The sequence below is a fragment of the Xenopus laevis genome, chromosome 9_10S (assembly GCF_017654675.1).
Source record: "Xenopus laevis strain J_2021 chromosome 9_10S, Xenopus_laevis_v10.1, whole genome shotgun sequence".
Classification (NCBI taxonomy): Eukaryota; Metazoa; Chordata; class Amphibia; order Anura; family Pipidae; genus Xenopus; species Xenopus laevis.
In genome coordinates, this window is record NC_054388.1 from 23,577,516 (window position 1) to 23,598,712 (window position 21,197).

General features: G+C 26.2%; 1 protein-coding gene across 6 annotated transcripts in view; it reads left to right on the plus strand.

The window, feature by feature from the left end:
* The window catches only part of bahcc1.S (BAH domain and coiled-coil containing 1 S homeolog), a 140,277-nt gene that overhangs the window by 55,388 nt on the left and 63,692 nt on the right, over positions 1 to 21,197 (plus strand). For all 6 annotated transcript variants that reach the window (XM_018238333.2, XM_018238334.2, XM_041578925.1 and 3 more), the window contains exon 3: positions 5,013 to 5,195. In XM_018238333.2, coding sequence (XP_018093822.1) covers positions 5,013 to 5,195 — 183 coding nt within the window. The remainder of the gene's footprint in view (positions 1 to 5,012; positions 5,196 to 21,197) is intronic.

Sequence of the window (21,197 nt, forward strand, 5' to 3'; positions counted from 1 at the left end):
ATCATATTTTCCATCCAGCACCTCCAACTCTCCCATTTTATCAGTCAGTCAGATTCCTTGCATTTGCAAACATACATTTAATACTGGTTCCATATTGAACAAATGACATGTGGTCCTCCCTATCCTTAACAGTACCCCCAACCAAATCTCCTCCCCCATTTTCCCTTCCTTTGCCCACTACCTCATCTAACCTGTCTTCCACTGAATCTTTTACTGAACCCTCCCCCCCCCCACGCCTAGTTTAAAATCTCCTCCAACCGTCTAGCCATCTTCTCCCCCAAAACGGCTGCACCATCATCATTGAGGTGCAGCCCGTCCCTAGCAAAAAAGTATATACAGAAAATTCATAATATGCATGTATAAAAGTACCCTCATCAGAACCATTGTGAATATGATTTTCTGAAGATTTTTAACAATTAAACTTTTTGTACAGCTTATTTATGAACATGCTTTACAATGTTTTTCATTGCAGCCTTGCTTCACTACATTTATAGTCTAATTTGTGGACTACAGAACCTAGAGTCTAACTTTTGGTCGCTGAAAGAATAGATAAATGAAGAAAAAAACAAGCGCTTAGAAGGGAGCCAAACTTTCCTGGAGTAAGAGCCCAGAATTGCTTATTTGTGGAGCCACTCCTCACTTACTCCTTATTCCTGGCATTACATATTTTAATTGTTTGATGAAATGTGGTGGTATGAACCAGCATTTCCTTCTATCAGCAGAGAGAGCCTATTTTAGGTTCTCATGAACTCATTTTAGTGATTTTAGTGAGTGAAATTGTCACATGGTTAAACAGGAAGAGGAGCAGATTTCGTTCCCCTTAAAACCACACAGGCCACTCATTTCCAAAGCATTTAGAAGGGAGCATTTTGGCAGTGTGGGAGGACCCCCCTCCTTTTTCCACCCATCCCCAGCAGCTCAGACCTGTTTTTTATCAGACACAAATTGCTTTCTGTTATTCTTAAACCGCCCCCCTTTTTTTTTTTTTTGCCTAGAAACACTTTACCCAAGGGGAGAGATGGCATGAGACCCAGGTGGTGAGTGCACACAGGATTCCCTCAGAAGTACACTGACCACATCTACAGCAAATTGCTTTGGTAGTGAAAGGGTTAATGTGTCCATGTTTCCATGGCTTCTGTCCCAGGAGAGACTGCCGCCATGTGATCACACAATAAAACTTTCTTTTTACGATCCGTGTAACAATTTCCTTTGCTATTTTCTCTTGCAAATGGTTGCTGTTGGGCTGGCAGGTCCTGTTTCTTTCTCTGTTTTCTCATGATGAAGCTATTTAGCAGTCTCTTATGGTGCATGGGATACACAGTAAAAATGGATTATTAGGGAAGACCTAACTGATCTTTTACATCATGTACTACTTGGGTAAGTAGGTTGGTGTAGCCTATTCCTGGCTCTACATCAATCCACCTTACGGATCACATTGCAAGCAAGTCATTCGATTCAGTGACTACTAAAGCTGGCCACAGACGCAAAGATCCGATCGTACGAATCAACGTACGATCGGTCTTTCCCATCTCCCGACCTGCCACTAACCATAAGGATCAAAGTCTTACCATTCAGAAGAAGTAAGAACAGATCAGCCGATGTTCTGCCCCAGACAGCAATCGTACGATAGTTATGTCCGACAAAGCTTGTGACAGTCTCCCTCTGAAAATCGTACAATCCTCGATTCGTACAATCAGATTTTTGCGTCTATGGCCAGCTTTAGTGATCTATGGTGCCTGGGGAAGTCCTTCATTGGTTGATGTTGGATACAATCTTAACTGCATCTCATACCAAGATTCTTCAGTTGTTACTTGTGGTTGGTGTCACGGTTATATGACCTGATCATTTAAAGTACTATCCTGTTTATTTAGGAAGCACGTTGTTGTTTTAATAGTCAGCATAACCTTATCTTTGGCATGTTGTAGAGATGGTTTGCGATGAAAGTAACAAGGTGGGACCAGCTGATTCAACTTGTCAGAGATTTTCCATTTTGTAGGATGCATTGGTGCAATATTTGTCATGTATATTGATAAGCAGCAGAAGTTTTATGATCCGTTACATTTGCTGGACTCCTGTCTTTTCAAGCTAAGGGGGTGTAAAGAATGGAATACAGTGATCATTTAGAATAGTGTTTGTGACTACGGAGTAAGATTTCATGTTATTTTCCTATACTGAAATAATAATGGGAAGTAAGAAGGGCTATAATAATATGCCCATGATCTGCAAGCAGTTGCTGCAACACTAAACCAATATCTATGGATTAGCATACACACACTCATTCAAGCCACTCTTACAAGCATTAACAGAATCAGCCTTTACAAAATCACCCTGCAGTGCATTCCACAACCTCTTTATGGGTAAAAAGGTCCCCTGCTATTTGTCTATAACGTTTAGTTTTTTATTCAGCAGCTTTTCAATTTACATTATAAACAATCTGGTAGCTAGGGTCTAAATTACCCTAGCAACCATGCTTTGATTTGAATAAGAGACTGGGATATAAATATCAGAGGACCTTACTAGAAAAATGAGCAATAAAAAGTAGCAGTAATAATAAATGTGTAGCCTTACAGATAATTTGCTTTTTAGATGGGGTCGGCAACTCCCACCTGAAAGCTGGAAAGAGTCAGAAGAAAAAGGCAAAAAATTATAAAACTATCAAAAATAAATAATGAAAACCAATGAAAAAAGTTTCCTGGAATTGGTCATTGTATTACATACTAAAAGTTTACTTTAAGGTGAACCACCCCTTTAAGGACTGGAGTCCAAAACTGCACTGCATACTCCAGATGAGGCCTTATCAGGGACATATAAAGAGGCATAATTATGTTTTCATCCCTTGATTTAATGCCTTTTTATGCAAGACAGACCTTTATTTGCTTTAGTGTCCACAGAATGACACTGCCCAGAATTAGACAACTTGTTACAAAACCCCTAGATCCTTCTCAGTTAAAGGGGTGGTTCTCTTTTAAGGCAACTTTTAGTATGTTATTGAATGGTTTTATAGTTATTTGCCTTTTTCTTTTGACTCTTTGTAGCTTTTAAATGGGTGTCACTGACTCCCTTCAAACAAATGCTCTGTAAGGCTACAAATGTATTGCTATTGCTACTTGATATTCCTAATCTTTGTATTCAGCTCCTCTCCTATTCATATTCCAGTCCCCTATTCAAATTAATGCATGGTTGCTAGGGTAATTTGAACCCTAGCAACCAGATTGCTGACATTGCAAACTGGAGAGCTGCTGAATAAAAAGCTAAATCACTCAAAAACCACAAATAAAAAAAAAAAAAATTGAAACCATTTTCAAATCGTCTCAGAATATCACTCTCTACATCATACTAAGTTATCTCAAAGGTGAAAAACCCCTTTAATGAAACTCCCAACACACTGCCATTTAGTGTTTAACACGCATTTATATTATTTTTGCCAAAGTGCATAACCAACTTAGTCAAATCACTCTGCAAAGTGGCAGCATCCTGCATGGAACCTATCATTCTGCACTTTCAATGTCCACCTCCAGCTCATTAATAAACAAGTTGAAAAGCAAAGGACCTAGTACAGAGCCCTGCAATCCAAAGCACCGTTCTGTAATTTAGCATCCTGGCTGTTGTAGCTAATAACCGCTGAAGAACCTAGCCACATGTTTGGCATCCCGTCGCTGATATAAAAATCTCCTTATTTTGGACATGAATATAGTTATTTCAATTATTACTGTTTATTTATAAAAGCATTGACAGTTTATACAGATTGAGTAAAATATGTATGTCTAAATTCCTAATTCAGAGGCTGGGCGACATCAGGCATGTTGATTAAACCACATGGTTGCCTAGGAGTTCCTCTGCATTGCAGTAATTTCTACTTCTTTAAAAAGAGAATTTTAACATTTACTAATTTGGCTGCACTGTTTAAGCCAAGGTCATGGTGGTACCCCAGCAAAAAGAGCTATAAATCGCCAGCAATGCCTTTGAACAGCTTGTTACAGGAGCTTAGTGCTTGGTTCCTAGGCTCATAGCATATACAGTTATGCCTGGACTACTGCTGCTCAATGCCTGCTTGACTCCCATTTCTGTGCCTAGGAGATATTTGCAACAACACTTATAATTTAGTGGCAGCTGGGAGTCCATTGGTGGTGGGGGTAAGGTATAGAGAAGTCACAGGATGCTGGCATGATTTGCTTGAAGATGCTTTTTGATTTTGAGTGAAGACCAAATAATACAGATTACATTCATTGCCTACATAGCTCAGATCTGACAAATTATTTCATTTTGTCATCCTTTTCCCCTTTGTTTATTCGCCCTTTCCCTTTAGTGCTGAGTATTTTATTTTACACACTAATTCATTTCTTTCATCATGTAACAAAGACCAATTAACCCACATTTTTATTTAACAATTTCCTCCCTCTTTTCTGAATATATGAGCATGAACTGAAACAATTAATTTTTATGGCACTGTAGCGATTGTTTGCATGTTGGTTTTATCTTAAATTCCATGGTTTCGGTCTGTCCAGCTAGGAAAACTCCCACTGGGGCAAAACTTTGTAGGAGGATGCCCAGGGCTGGATTAGTCCAGTCGCTAAGGCACTAGTATGCCAGTACTAATTTGGATTAAATGGACCAAGTTTTATAATGTTAATATTTTTTCTGTTACAACATACTCATCTTCCATTTTATATTTTAAATAGACCGCAACGAATGATGGTATAGCATTTTGTATAATTGCAGTACTTGTATATTTCCCTGTATTTTGTTTAATAATCAGACATGGATATTACCTCTTTGCTTATATAAGTGGAGCCTTATCTATAGACACCAGCACATGCTTTTTAAACCAATACAGGTACTGTGGCTATGCAATAAGATGTCTCTTGACATTTATACAAAGTGGCAACTCTTTCTTGTACAAATGCAGATTTCCACAGAAGCTATATTTTGTGCACAAAGTGATTTCTGGCTTATTGTATAATAAATGCAAAATTTAATTATGTATTTACAAGATTCCTTTTTTCTCTCTGCAGCTGGGAGCGCTTTAATGGCAAACTCCTCACCCTCTTTCATGGGCAGTTTCCTGAGTAGCAGCCTTGGTTCAGCAGCAGCAGCAGCGCATCCAGCAGGAGCATCAAACTCCCCCCAAGAAACCACCTACAGGGGACCCCATGGGACTGGCACCTCCCAGATCTGGTTCTCTCACTCCCATGAAGGTCAGTGACAGGGGTGAAATCAAAATGAATAAGTGTGCAGGATCTGTGTGACTTTTTGTAAGATGCCTCATGGCTATGTGTGAAATGTGAAACACATTCCTTCTATGGCTTCTGCTTTAAAGACTATGTGGGTGCCCTCAGCAACGTGTGTGTGTCTGTCAAGTAGCATTAACTATCTCTTTATTTCATGCTTTACATCCCAGTAATCTTGATAAGCAGGTAAAATTCAAGTTATGTGTGTGTGTTTTTTTTTTTTTTTTTTAAACCCTCCTGACACACACGAATATTATATGAAAGTGGGGGTCATGATATTGACTGAAACTGATATGGAATGGTCATGTGACTTGCAGCACTTGGAGCTTGCTGGGTCCCGTCATCATGAAAAACATATTCTTTTTTTATTTCTTTTTTTTTTAACTTGTTTTAAAAGTAAAACAATACTATAATTTGCAGCAGGAATGTTTTCTCTATTTACTGGCGGTAGGTGGGGTCATGAAAGGGTCATTGCTAGTTCTGCACAGAAAGATAGCACCACTTTTTGTCAGTCACATGCAAAACACCACCCATGTCCGTTACAGAGATATAGGATAAGTAAAGCCAAGCTTCAAAGTACTTGCCTGTCTGAGAAGTAGTTCACTTTAAATGAGCTAAATACTAACTAGAAATATTAAACCAACTTTTATGTACTTTTCACGCTGAGGGCACACAGGCTGAAGTATCTGCTCCTTGCCTCTGCTCTGCTCCATTGATTTGAATCCGATCAGCCTGCGTGTGCACGAACACAGCAGAGTTGAAACTGGACATGAAAAATAGAATTGAACAATCACAAGTATATTATAATTATGCTCAGATGAGACCCTTGCCTCAGGCGGCAGTGAGCGGCCAGTTACAAGGGGTGACAAAAATCCGCCTCTTGTAACTTCAAGAGCCGAATTTCCGTGTTTTAACCCGGAAATTTGGCTCCGCTAGTGCAGAGAGCGCAATTGCGCTCAATGCACTAGCGATGCTGGTCCCTTTTGACACGCTTCGGCACAGATTTTTAAGCACTGAGAGGGGGCGGCATCATCTGGGCTGCACCCCCGAGATCGCCGCTGATTATGCTAACAATAGTAATAAAGTAGTAATAAAAATAGTAATATTTTTCATAATGTTCACAATTGTAATAATAATGATAATGCATTGGTCCACACTGGGACCAATGGCTGCCCCTTAGATAACCGGTCAAAATACATACACTGCTTTTTAATATTGATTTTGGCTGATCCTGAAATAAAAACACCTTTGTCTTGAATAGAAGATCAATTAACTGGAGTCTTTATCCATCAGCAACTAGAACATTTTGCAACAATAGCAACATTATCAGTAGCTTAGTTTTGTTATAAATTTGTCTCCATTCATTCATTCTCTGTGGATTTTCAGAAAGCACAATAGGCCTAGGCTATAACCTGCCCCCTGCTACCCTCATCCCCGCCCTAGATAAACTGGTTTGGTAGCATTGCAGGGAGACACCTGGGAGCTTAAGGTTAGAGGTTAGCTTTTCACACTGCAGAACCCTTATTACAAACTGACAACCGCTAACATGACACTATATAACATACACCATACATAAATAAATTATTTAAAAGGATCTGAACGTGTACATATATTACTGTTTATGGTATAGTTTCATTTAAAGAGCTTTGGAATGTTACCACTAAATTTGCTTATACTTGTAATTATTACTTTAAAGAATATTTCACAGTAGGACAGGGGTTCCCAAACTATGGGACTGCTTGGAGCAGGGTGGGGGGAGGCAGAGATTGAGTTATGAGGGAAACTAGGGTGCTGTCCACAATTTTGCCCTAGATATGTTTAATAATGACTAATGTAGCAGGGTCTGTAGATCTATAACCTTGTAATTATCCAAACAGGGCCCTAACCAAAGGTTGCCTTCCAAGGAGATCTTGAACATTAAAAATCTGACTGACTGCACTTGTTAGGTTCAGCCTGTATGGTCCTGTATACATCCTCCTGATATGTCTTAGATCTAGAATATCAATGATAATGTTTTTTCCAGGGGTAAAATTGCACTTGTCAAATACAGGCAATTGTTGACATCCTTTTAATATTCTTTAAAGGGGTGGTTCATACTTTAATTTATAGAATGGTCAATTCTAAGCAACTTTTCAATTGGTCTTCATTATTTATTTTTAATTATTTGCCTTATTCTGAATCTTTCCAGTCCCCATCTAAAAGCAAATGCCATATAAGGCTACACATATATTGTTATTGCTATGCCATTCCATGTTCATGTCCTGGTTAAGTGGTAGTGTGTCCACTTTAATCTGTTTTTCTCTACTTAATATATCCTACACAATATCACTATGAAGGGCACAACTAATATGGCGTCAATATTGCTACGTTATTGCTGGTGAGATGAGGCTTCCCATAAACTTGCATGCTTTTTTTTTTATGTACAGAATGACTGAGGCAACCTGGAGGCATTTATGATGTTTTTGAGACAGTTAATTTTTTTGTTATTAAGGTGTTGAATGTCCGTTTTGCTTGTGGGTAAAAAACTCCCATTGTATAACGACAAACAGTTTCAGCCCTCAGGGTGAGGCATTTATATCTTAAAAATAAACTTGGTGTGTGTTTGTTAGCATTTGTCTGTGTGGGTAATTTTCATTTTTTAGTTGCATGTCCCTTGGTATTTATCTGCAGATCACTATTCCATTATATGTATGCACAGTATGTGTGCATTGGGATGTACTATAATGTAAAATTATTTGCATGCATTAATCTGTATCACCATGTTGGTTTGTGTATTGGTGTCCCTTGGTGTCTTTCTGTTTATGTTCTATATTTTTGCTCTCACTTTCCTTTTGCTCTCACTTTCCTTTTTCCTCCCACTCTACTTAGAACATACAGACTGAAAAAGATGGGGGGGGGGCAAGTGTAATTCTGGTGTGGACTGAGCCAGCTGGCATCCTTTCAGAATAGCAGCTGGGCATGATGCCAGGGCCATGAGCCAATATCACCTCAAGCTCTCACTTCTGCTTGTCTCTGTTGCTCAGATTCTGAACTATTGTTATAGCAGTTGGGGTGTGGCATTAGCTGGCCACGCTTTAACCCTTCCTTGCCCAGATCCCACATTATGCCAACAAGCATGTTAAGTTTTTCCTCTCACTTGTGTGCTAGCTCTCTCCAGCATTGAAAAGGTTAATGTTGGTCATAAAACCCGGTGAGTGCAATAAAGCAAAGCATTTCCAGTGGTTAAAACACTCCATATCTTCTCCTTGTCACCTTGGTTATTATTATCAGGAATTTTTCGAATGCCAACATATAGTGCAGCACGATTGAGAGAATTTGACTGCAGTGTCCTCCAGTTTGCAAAAAACAAACAGGACTCTTAACTGGCATTGGTGGCATCTAAGAAGGCACCCTTTGCATTGCTTGCGATAACCCCTATCTTTCCTTCTTCTTGCCTGACCTGCACATTGTGCTAAGATGGGGGGGGGGGGTGGTGTGTGTGTGTGTGTATTTAATGCTCCCACTTATTTCACAAGCTCACACAGCAACAGAACGGCCTTCACATCTGCTGCTGATCCTTTCTCAGTGTTAACTTCCTGCTGCCCATCCTTTCTCACCACTCTCTGACCTAGGGGCCAGGACTACAGAACAGAGCTCCAAATACATGGGCATACTAAAACATATGGCACAGAAAGGGCACAACCAAACTACTTTACAGATATGGACTCATTCTTATTTAGCAATTAATATGTTGCATTTAATGCTTTGATTGCAGGATTTCTTTTTACATATGCTTTTGTGCTTGTAACAATCCATCCAACTTTCATAGTCAAAAATACAGCATCTAAATGAGGCACAGGAAACAGGTGCCACTCCAGCTGTTGTGGAGCTAAAGCTCCTGGCATTCCTTGGCAACTTGGCTAACTGATGGATGAATGGGCTGGCGCCCTTCAAAAACAACATGTTACTTTCTGCCTAATGCCAGGTTGAGTTTTATGGTTAGGCCAGAGAGGGCATTTCCCAGCCTTCTCGATAAACATGCGCAGTTTAAGAGCTCTACTGTTTAGGATTGTAAGGCTTTGATAGATACCATATGTATTCTAAGCATGTTTCCTTCTTCTATATATTGGATGTCACTTCTCCATTTCTGAGTTCTGTTTTTCACTTTTATCGATTTGGTCATGGCAGGGGGAAGCAGCTCTCCCCAAATGCCCAGTCTCTTGGGAAGTTAAAGGGATCCTGTCATTGGAAAACATGTTTTTTTTTCAAAACGCATCAGTTAATAGTGCTGCTCCAGCAGAATTCTGCACTGAAATCCATTTCTCAAAAGAGCAAACAGATTTTTTTATATTCAATTTTGAAATCTGACATGGGGCTAGACATTTTGTCAATTTCCCAGCTGTCCCTGTCATGTGACTTGTGCCTGCACTTTAGGAGAGAAATGCTTTCTGGCAGGCTGCTGTTTTTCCTTCTCAATGTAACTGAATGTGTCTCTGTGGGACATGGGTTTTTACTATTGAGTGTTGTTCTTAGATCTACCGGGCAGCTGTTATCTTCTGTTAGGGAGCTGTTATCTGGTTACCTTCCCATTGTTCTTTTGTTTGGCTGCTGGGGGGGAAAAAGGGAGGGGGGTGATATCACTCCAACTTGCAGTACAGCAGTAGAGTGATTGATGTTTATCAGAGCACAAGTCACATGACTTGGGGCAGCTGGGAAATTGACAATATGTCTATCCCCATGCCAGATTTCAAAATAGAATATAAAAAAATCTGTTTGCTCTTTTGAGAAATGGATTTCAGTGCAGAATTCTGCTGGAGTAGCACTATTAACTGATTCATTTTGGAATTTTTTTTCCCCCCATGACAGTATCCCTTTAAGTAGACAACTTTTGGCAGGCTTGGACACTTTTTGCCTTGTCCTGCTGCTCTTTAGCACAATAACAATTTAGAACATTTTCCTGGCTGTACAGCAGGGTGTGGGTTATGAGCTGCTGAGACCAGTGGGGTGGGGTGGGTTTCAGCCTGCATAGTGAAAGCTTGTGGATGTTAATGATCCCACATACAGATGTTGTTATTGACACACAGCCTCCCTCCTCCTAGTAATCCACAGCCAGTTCCTCAGTGGTATCTGGGCAGCATACAGAACAGCTTGCATTGGAACTATGGGCAGGACACAAATGTTAACCCCCTCGCAGCGATAGTTAGTTTGTGTGGGTTTACATGGAACAAAACTGTTCTTTTTCATGAAGCTGCTTGTTGCCAAAGGTCCCCCAAACATAATGTAATGCTATTAGTAAAATGTGATAGATTAGGGCAAAAACACATTACCCCCCACCTTCACATGTTTATTGTGATTTACTCCATGGAGAACCCATAGCAGACCAACCCCACTATCAAGCTTGATAAGATAGATATAGGTGCCAGATATTGTGTTTGGTAAAACCCTATGTTTGGATGCTAACCTCTGCTTTTCCAGATGTTTTCGAACGCTACAGCTTTTTTTGGATTATATATACATTGTTTTGGTAGCACGGTATATGGGTTGGTTGGTGTAGTAGAAAACAAATGGCTACCATTCCAGCAAGTGGTGGAGAGCACGGGCCTTGGCAATGAAATAATTTGACATGCTTAATCAGTTGTTGCCAACTCCTCTGTATGACTTATCCTGGTGTATATATCTGGAAACCAGTTCTTGTGTTTTGGCCTTCACCTCTCCACTCCTCCTGGGATCTCCTGTGGGGTTGGGTGTCAAGGAAATACCTGACGTTTTCATGTGCCTGCCAAAAAAGCTGGCAGTTTCTAGTGCATACTTTGTACACTGCAGCCATAACCATGCAGCACAGCTACAATAACATCCTTGCATACCATCTATAAACTCTTTCCTTGCCAGCTACTCTCACATTTGCTGAAGTTTGTAGACTAAAGGTTGTCTTCTATGTTATTTTAAACTTTATTTTATGCCCTATTTATCCTTGATACATGATTTTTAACCATCATGAAATTTGTAAAACCTTACCATATCCCACCCCTTTTTTATAATTCCTGCTGGAGGGAGATTGCATTAAGACTGAGAGACATACAGGCTCTAGTGACCTACAGAAGCAGACACACTGCACAGGACAGCCAATGTGGCTGCACAGAGGGAAGTACTGCTGAATTGAGATATAGATAGATAGATAGATAGATAGATAGATAGATAGAGATATATATATATATATATACACAGTGAGAGAGAGAGAGAGAGAGAGAGAGAGGAGAGAGAGAGAGAGAGAGAGAGAGAGAGAGAGAGAGAGAGAGAGAGATATAGAGAGAGAGAGAGATATATATAGAGAGAGAGATATAGAGAGAGAGAGAGATATATATAGATATATATAGTTATAGTTATATATATATATATATATATATATATATATATAGTTATATATATATATAGTTATATATATATATATATATATATATATATATATATATATATATATAGTTATATATATATATATATATAGTTATATATATATATATAGTTATATATATATATATATATATATATAGTTATATATAGTTATATATAGTTATATATAGTTATATATAGTTATATATAGTTATATATAGTTATATATATAGTTATATATATATATAGTGAGAGAGAGAGAGAGAGAGAGAGAGAGAGAATGAATATATATATATATAGTTATATATATAGTTATATATAGAGAGAGAGAGAGAGAGAGAGAGAGAGAGAAGGAAATGACGTGTCAAGGGCAAAATAAATGATAATTAGACAACTTAGTGAAAATACAAACAATTGGATGGGAACCAAAAACGAGAACATAAATCACAAACGAAAAATTGGAAAATAAATTAGCACTTGTCCGCAATAAATTTTTCTTTTTCCATATTAAGACCTGTGAGTGCAATCTCTACCACTTCTAAGAGAGAGAGAGATAGAGATATAGTTAGAGAGATATAGTGATAGAGAGAGAGAGTGATAGAGAGAGAGAGTGATAGAGAGAGAGAGTGATAGAGAGAGAGAGTGATAGAGAGAGAGTGATAGAGAGAGAGTGATAGAGAGAGAGTGATAGAGAGAGAGTGATAGAGAGAGAGTGATAGAGAGAGAGTGATAGAGAGAGAGTGATAGAGAGAGAGTGATAGAGAGAGAGTTATATAGATATAGAGAGAGAGAGAGAGATATATAGTTATATATATATAATAGATATATATATAGTTATATATATATATAGTTATATATTATATATAGTTAATATATATATAGTTATATATATATATAGATATACTATATATAGTTATAGTTATAGTTATAGTTAATATATATATAGTTATAGTTATATATATAGTTATAGTTATATATATAGTTATAGTTATATATATAGTTATAGTTATATATATTAGTTATATAGTTATATATAGTTATATATAGTTATATATAGTTATATATAGTTTATATATAGTTATATATAGTTATATATAGTTATTATAGTTATATATAGTTATATATAGTTATATATAGTTATATATAGTTATATATATATAGTTATATAATATATAGTAGTTTATATATATATATAGTTATATATATATATAAGTATATATATATATAGTTATATATATATATAGTTATATATATATATATATAGTTATATATATATATATATAGTTATATATATATATAGTTATATATAATATATTATAATATATATATATATAGTTATATATATATATATAGTTATATATATATATATAGTTATATATATTATATAGTTATATTATATATAGTTATTATATATATATAGTTATATATATAGTTATATATATTATATATAGTATTATATATATATATATAGTTATATATTATATAGTTATTATATATAGTTAATATATAATATATATATATATATAGTTATATATATATATTATATAGTTATATATATTATATATATAGTTATATATATAGTATATATATATATAGTTATATATATAGTTATATATATAGTTTATATATAGTTATTATATATATAGTTTATATATAGTTATTATATATAGTTATATATATAGTTATATATTAGTTTATTATATATAGTTATATATATATATATATTATTATATATATAGTTATATATATAGTTATTATATATATTATATATATAGTTATATATATATATATAGTTAATATTATATATATAGTTATATATATATATATAGTTATATATAATATAGTATATATATATATATATTATATGTTATATATATTATATATAGTTATATATAATATATATATAGTTAATATATATATATATAGTTATATATATTATATATATATATATATAGTTATATATATATATATAGTTATATATAATATATATATAGTTATATATATATAGTATAGTTATATATATATATATAGTTATATATATATAGTTATATATATATATAGTTATATATATATATATTAGTTATATATATATATATTATAGGTATATATATATATATATAGTATATAGTTATATATATATATAGTTATATTATATATATATATATATATGTATATATATATATTATAGTTATATATATATATGTTATATATATTTATATAGTTATATATATAGTATGTTATATATTATATATATATAGTATATATAGTATATATATATATATATATATAGTTATATATAGTATATAATATATATATATATAGTATATATATTATAAGTTATAATATATATATATATATATATATATCTATATATATTATATCTATATATATATATATATAATATATATATGTATATAATATATATATATATTATATATTATATATAAGTTATATAATATATATATATTATATGTTATATATATATTATATATTATATATATTATATATATATAGTATATATTATATATATATATATATATATATATAGTTATATATAATATATATAATATTATAGTTATATTATATATATAGTTATATATATATATATATATATAATGTTATATAGTTATATAGTTATATATAATAGTTATATAGTTATATATATAGTATATATTAGTTTATATATATATATATATATAGTATATATATATTATATATATATATAGTTATATATATATATATAGATATATTAAGATATATATATATAGATATATTATATATATTATATATAGTTATATATATATATATAATATAGTTATATATATATGATATTATAGATAATTATATATTTATATTTATATATTATAATATATAATAATATGAATCTATAGATTATAGATATATAGATTATATATATATAGTATATTTTATATATATATATATATATTATATTATATATATAGTTATATAGTTATTAGTTATATAAGTTATATATATATATATATTATAGTATTATATTATATACTATGTTATCTATTAGTTATATTATATATATATATTTATATAATAAGTTATATATTTATATAGGGTTATATATTATATATAGTTTTATATTATATATAGTTATATATTATATTATAGCTTTTATATATTATTATGTTATATATATATATATATATAGTTATATATATGATATATAGTTATATATATAATATATATAGTATATATATATATTAGATATATATATATATATATGTTTATATATACTATATAGTTATATATATATAGTTATAGTATATATATAATGATATATATAAGTTTATATATATATATAGTATATATATATATAGTTATATATATATATATATATAGTTATATACATATATATAATAAATAGTTATGATATATATATATATATATATATATAGTTTATATATATATATTATATATAGTTATAGTATATATTTATAGTTATTATATATATATATATATATTATTGTTTATATATTATATATGTTATATATATATATAGTTTTTTATTACTTACGTCTATATATATATATTAGTTATTGTTATCACAATATATATAGTTATATATATATATATGTTTAATATAAATATTATATAGTTATAGTATATATATATAGTATATAGTATATATATATGTTATATAGTATATATAGTTTATATATATAGTTATTATATATATAGTTAATATTATGATTAGTTATCTATATATATATAGGTTATTATTATTATATTATATATATATATTAGTTATATATATATTATATAGTTTTATATACTATAGTTATATATATATAGTAGTTATATATATATAGTTATATAAGTATATAGTTATATATATTTAATAATATGTAGTTATATATATGTATAATATATATAGTTATATATATATATGATTATATTATCATAGTTATTATATAGTTAATATAGTTATGATATATATATGGTATATATATATGTTATATATAAGTTATATATATAGTATTAGTTATAATATATATATAGTAGTTAGGATATATATAATAGATAGTTATATAGTATTATAGTGAGTGTATATATTACTATAGTAGTTATATATTATATATAGTTATAGTATATATAATATGTTATATATATAGTATAGTTATTGATATATTATATAGTTATAATATATATGGTTATATATATATATAGTTTGATATATATAGTAGTTATATATATTATGTAGTTATAAGTATTAATATATATGTTATATATAGTAAATATAATGTTATTATAGTATTAGTTTATATTTATAGTAATATCGTTTATTATTATATATATAGTTATATTTATATATATATTTATATATATTTAGGTTATTATATATATATATAGTTATATATATATCTATAGTTTATATATATATAGTTATATATATAGTTTATATATATAGTTATATATATATGTTAATATATATAGTTTATTAGTTTTTTTTTGTTTTTTTTTTTTATTTTTTTATTTATATATAGTTATTATATATTATATGTTATATATAGTAGTTTATATATATAGGTATATATAGTCAATATAGTTTATATATAATAGTTATATATTATGGTTTTATTAGTTATATAGTTATATTATATATTAGTTATATATTATATATAGAGTTAGTTATATATTGATGATATATAGTTATATATATATATAGTTATATATTATTATAGTTATATAATATATATATAAGTTTAATATATAATATATATAGGTTTATATTATAGTATATATTAAGTATATATATATATAGTTATATATATATATAGTTATACTATATAGGTATAGTTATATATATATTATATTAAAGTTTATATATATATATAGTATATATATATTAGTTATATTATATTGTATGTTATATAGTATTTATATAGTTATATATATATATAGTTATATAATATATAGTTATACTATATATTTATAGGTATATATATATATAGTTTATATATATATAAATATCGTTAATATATATATAATATAGTTATATATATTATTATATAAGTTATGTATATAATTAGTTATATATAATAGTTATATATGTTATGATATAGTATATATAGTTTATTATATATGTTATATATATATAGTTATTAGTATATAAGTATAGTTATATAATATAATATATATAGTTATATATATAATGTTTATAATATAGTTTATATATAGTATATATCTAGTTATATATATATTATATAGTTATATATATATCTAGTTAATTATATATATATATATAGTTAACTATATATATAGTTTATTATATTATGTAGTAGTTATATATTGTATATAGTTATATATATTTATATAGTTATATATATAGTTTATATATATATATATAGTTATATATATATAGTTATATAGTTATTATAATATAGTTTATATATTTAATATATAGTATATATATAGATTATATATATATATATATATATTATTTAATAGTATATAGATATTATATATTAGATTTATATATATTTATATATAGTATATATATATATACTATATATATAGGTATATATATATAGTTATATATAATATATATAGTTATATATAGTTATAGTTATTATATATATAGTAATATATATTACTAATAATAATATATAGTTTATTATATAATATATATTATATATTTATATATATAATATATAGTTATATATATCTAATTATTATATATATATATATATATATATATTAGTTATATATATATAGTATATATATGTTATATATTATATATATATATAGTTATACTATATATATATATAATATATATAGTTCATTATATATATATTAGTTTATATATATATATATACTATATATATAGTTATATATATAATATATGTATGTATATATAATAGTTATATATATGTATAGTTATAATATATATATAGTTATATATATATATAAAGTTATATATATCTATAATACTAGTTATATATAGTAGTATTATATGTTATATAGTTTATATATTATATATTGTTAATATATATATACTATATAGTTATATATATTATAGTATGGTATAGATATATATTATAGGTTAGATTATATATATTAATAGGTTAGATATTATATATAAAGGTTATAATATAATATATATTATATAGTTAGATATATATATATATAGTTTAGTAATAGTTATATATATATTATATATTAGATATATATATAGTATATTATATTATAAGTTTATATAGTTAGTTTATCATATAGTTTTAATTATATGTTTCTATATATAGTGTATATGTAGTTAGTATCTATAGCTAGTTATCTATATAATAGTTTAATATATATTTATATAGTTATATATATATAATAGTTATATATATATATATACCGGTTTATATATATATAGATTTTTTTTATATATATATATTGTTATATATTATATTATTGTTTTATATATATAGTTATTATATATTATATATAGTTTATATATATTATATAGTTATATACATATATATATAATATGTTCTATAGTTATATATATATAGTTATATGTTACTAATATTGTTTATATATATATAATATAGTTTTATATATATTATATTATAGTTATATATATATGTGTTAATATTATACGTTATAATATAATAGTTATATATAATAGTTATATATATAGTTATATATGATATAGTTATATATATAGTTATATATATAGTTTATATATATAGTTATTATATAGTTATATATATACGTATAACTATATACGTTTAATATATAGTTATATACTATAGTTATATAGTTATTGATATATAGTGTTTATAAGTAGTTATATATATATGTCTATAATAGTTTAGTTATATTATATAGTTTATATATATATAGTTTATATAATTATAAGTTATGTATATTATATTATAGTTTATTATATATATATAGTAGTTATATATATATATTTGGTTATATGATATATATATATAGTTATTATATACTCGTATATATAGTTATATATATATATATATATAGTTTATATATATATATATAAATTATAGTGTATAATATATATGTATATGTTAATATATATAGTTTATTTATTATGATTATTTATAATAGTTATATATATGATAATATATATATATAGTTATATAATATATATAGTATAGTTATAGATATATATATATATAGTTAATTAATATATATATTATAATGGTTATTATATATATATGTTATATAATAAGTATATATATTATAGTTATATATATATTATATTAGTTATATATATATATATATATATATATATTAGTTATATATATAGTATATATATATTATATAATAATGTTATATATATATTTAGTTATATATAGTATATAGAGTTTATATATATCGTTATATATGTATGTGTTTAATAAGTTTATATTATATAGGTTATAATAGTTATATGATTATTAGTTTATATTAGTTATATATATAGTTATATATATAGTTATATATATATAGTTATATATATAGTTTACTATATATAGTTTATAGGTATATGTTTATATTATATAGTTTTATTAAATATAGTTATATATAGTTATATATAGTAGTCTCTATATATATATGTTTATTACTATATATATATATTAGTTATAAATATATATTATTATATTATATATAGTAGTTATTATATATATATATATATAGTTATATATAGTTAGTTATATATATATATAATAGTTATAATATATAAGTATAGCTTTAATATATATATAGTTATATATAATAGTATATAGTATTTAGTTATATATATATATTTATATATATATAAGTTTATATATATATATATAGTATAGTTATAATATATATAATATATAGAATATATAGTATAGTTAATATATCTATATATAGTTATATATATATATTATAATATATATTATATATATTAATACTATAGTATATATTATATATATATATATATATATAGTATATATATATATATTAACTATAATCATATATATATAACTATATATTTAGTAACTATATAATATATTATATATAACATAAAATTAAAAATTAGTAATTAACTTAAGAATATATATATATAACTTATATATATAACTATATATATATAAATATATATAACTTATACGATATATATAATATAAATATATATATAGTAACTATATTATAACTATATTATATATATATATTTACTTAATATATATAATATATATATACTATATATATTATATATATTTATATATTTTAACTATATATAATATAGTATATACTATATATATTATAACTATATTATTATATATACTATATAGTAACTATATATATAATATATATATAACTATATATTAACTATATATATAACTTATATATATACTTTATATATACTATATATAAGTAATATATATATTAAACCTATATATATAACTATAAACTATATAATATAACTTATATATATATTACTATAATATATTAGTACTAACTATATATATATATATAAATATATATATATATTATATATATATATATATTAATCTATATATAGTATGATATAATATATATATAATTTATATATACTATATATTTATATATTATATCACATATTATATATATATTATTAACTATAATTATATATTAAGTTAACTATATATTATAGATATAATTATATACTATATATATATATATATATTTAATATAGTAATAACTAATATATATATATATATATGATATATATATATATATATTTATATAATATAACTATAATATATATTATAAGTAACTATATATATTATATAATATAAACTATATATAGTATAATATATATAGACTATATATATATATTATATTAATATATATATATATAGTAACATATATATATATAACTATATATGAATAATAACTATATATATACTATATAACTATATATATAGGACTATATAACTATTAATATAACTATATAACTATATATATAACTATAGTAACTATATATAATACTATATAATATCACTATATATATATACTATTATATAAACTATAGTATAATAACTAGTATATATAAACTATATATAATAACTATATATATATATATAATATAACTATATAACTATATTTAATATAGTACTATATACTATATATTATATATATACTATATATATATATATATAGTAGCACTATATATAATTTATACTATATATATATTAACTATATATATTATAACTATATAGATAATATATATAACTCATATATATATAATATATATATATCATAACTATATTTATATATATATAACTATATTACTATAGTCATAATAACTATTATATATTATATAATATAACTATATATATATATATATATAATATATATATATATATATAACTATATTATTATATATAATAAAGTTAATATATAATATATACTATATATATATTATATATAATTATATATAATAAACTTATATATATATACTATTAATATATATATATTATATATATAGTTATTAACTATATAATATATATATATATTATATATAATCTAGTATTATAATATATAATATAATAACTAATATATAATATAATATATCGTATATAATATATAATATATAGTATACGTATATATATATATATAAAC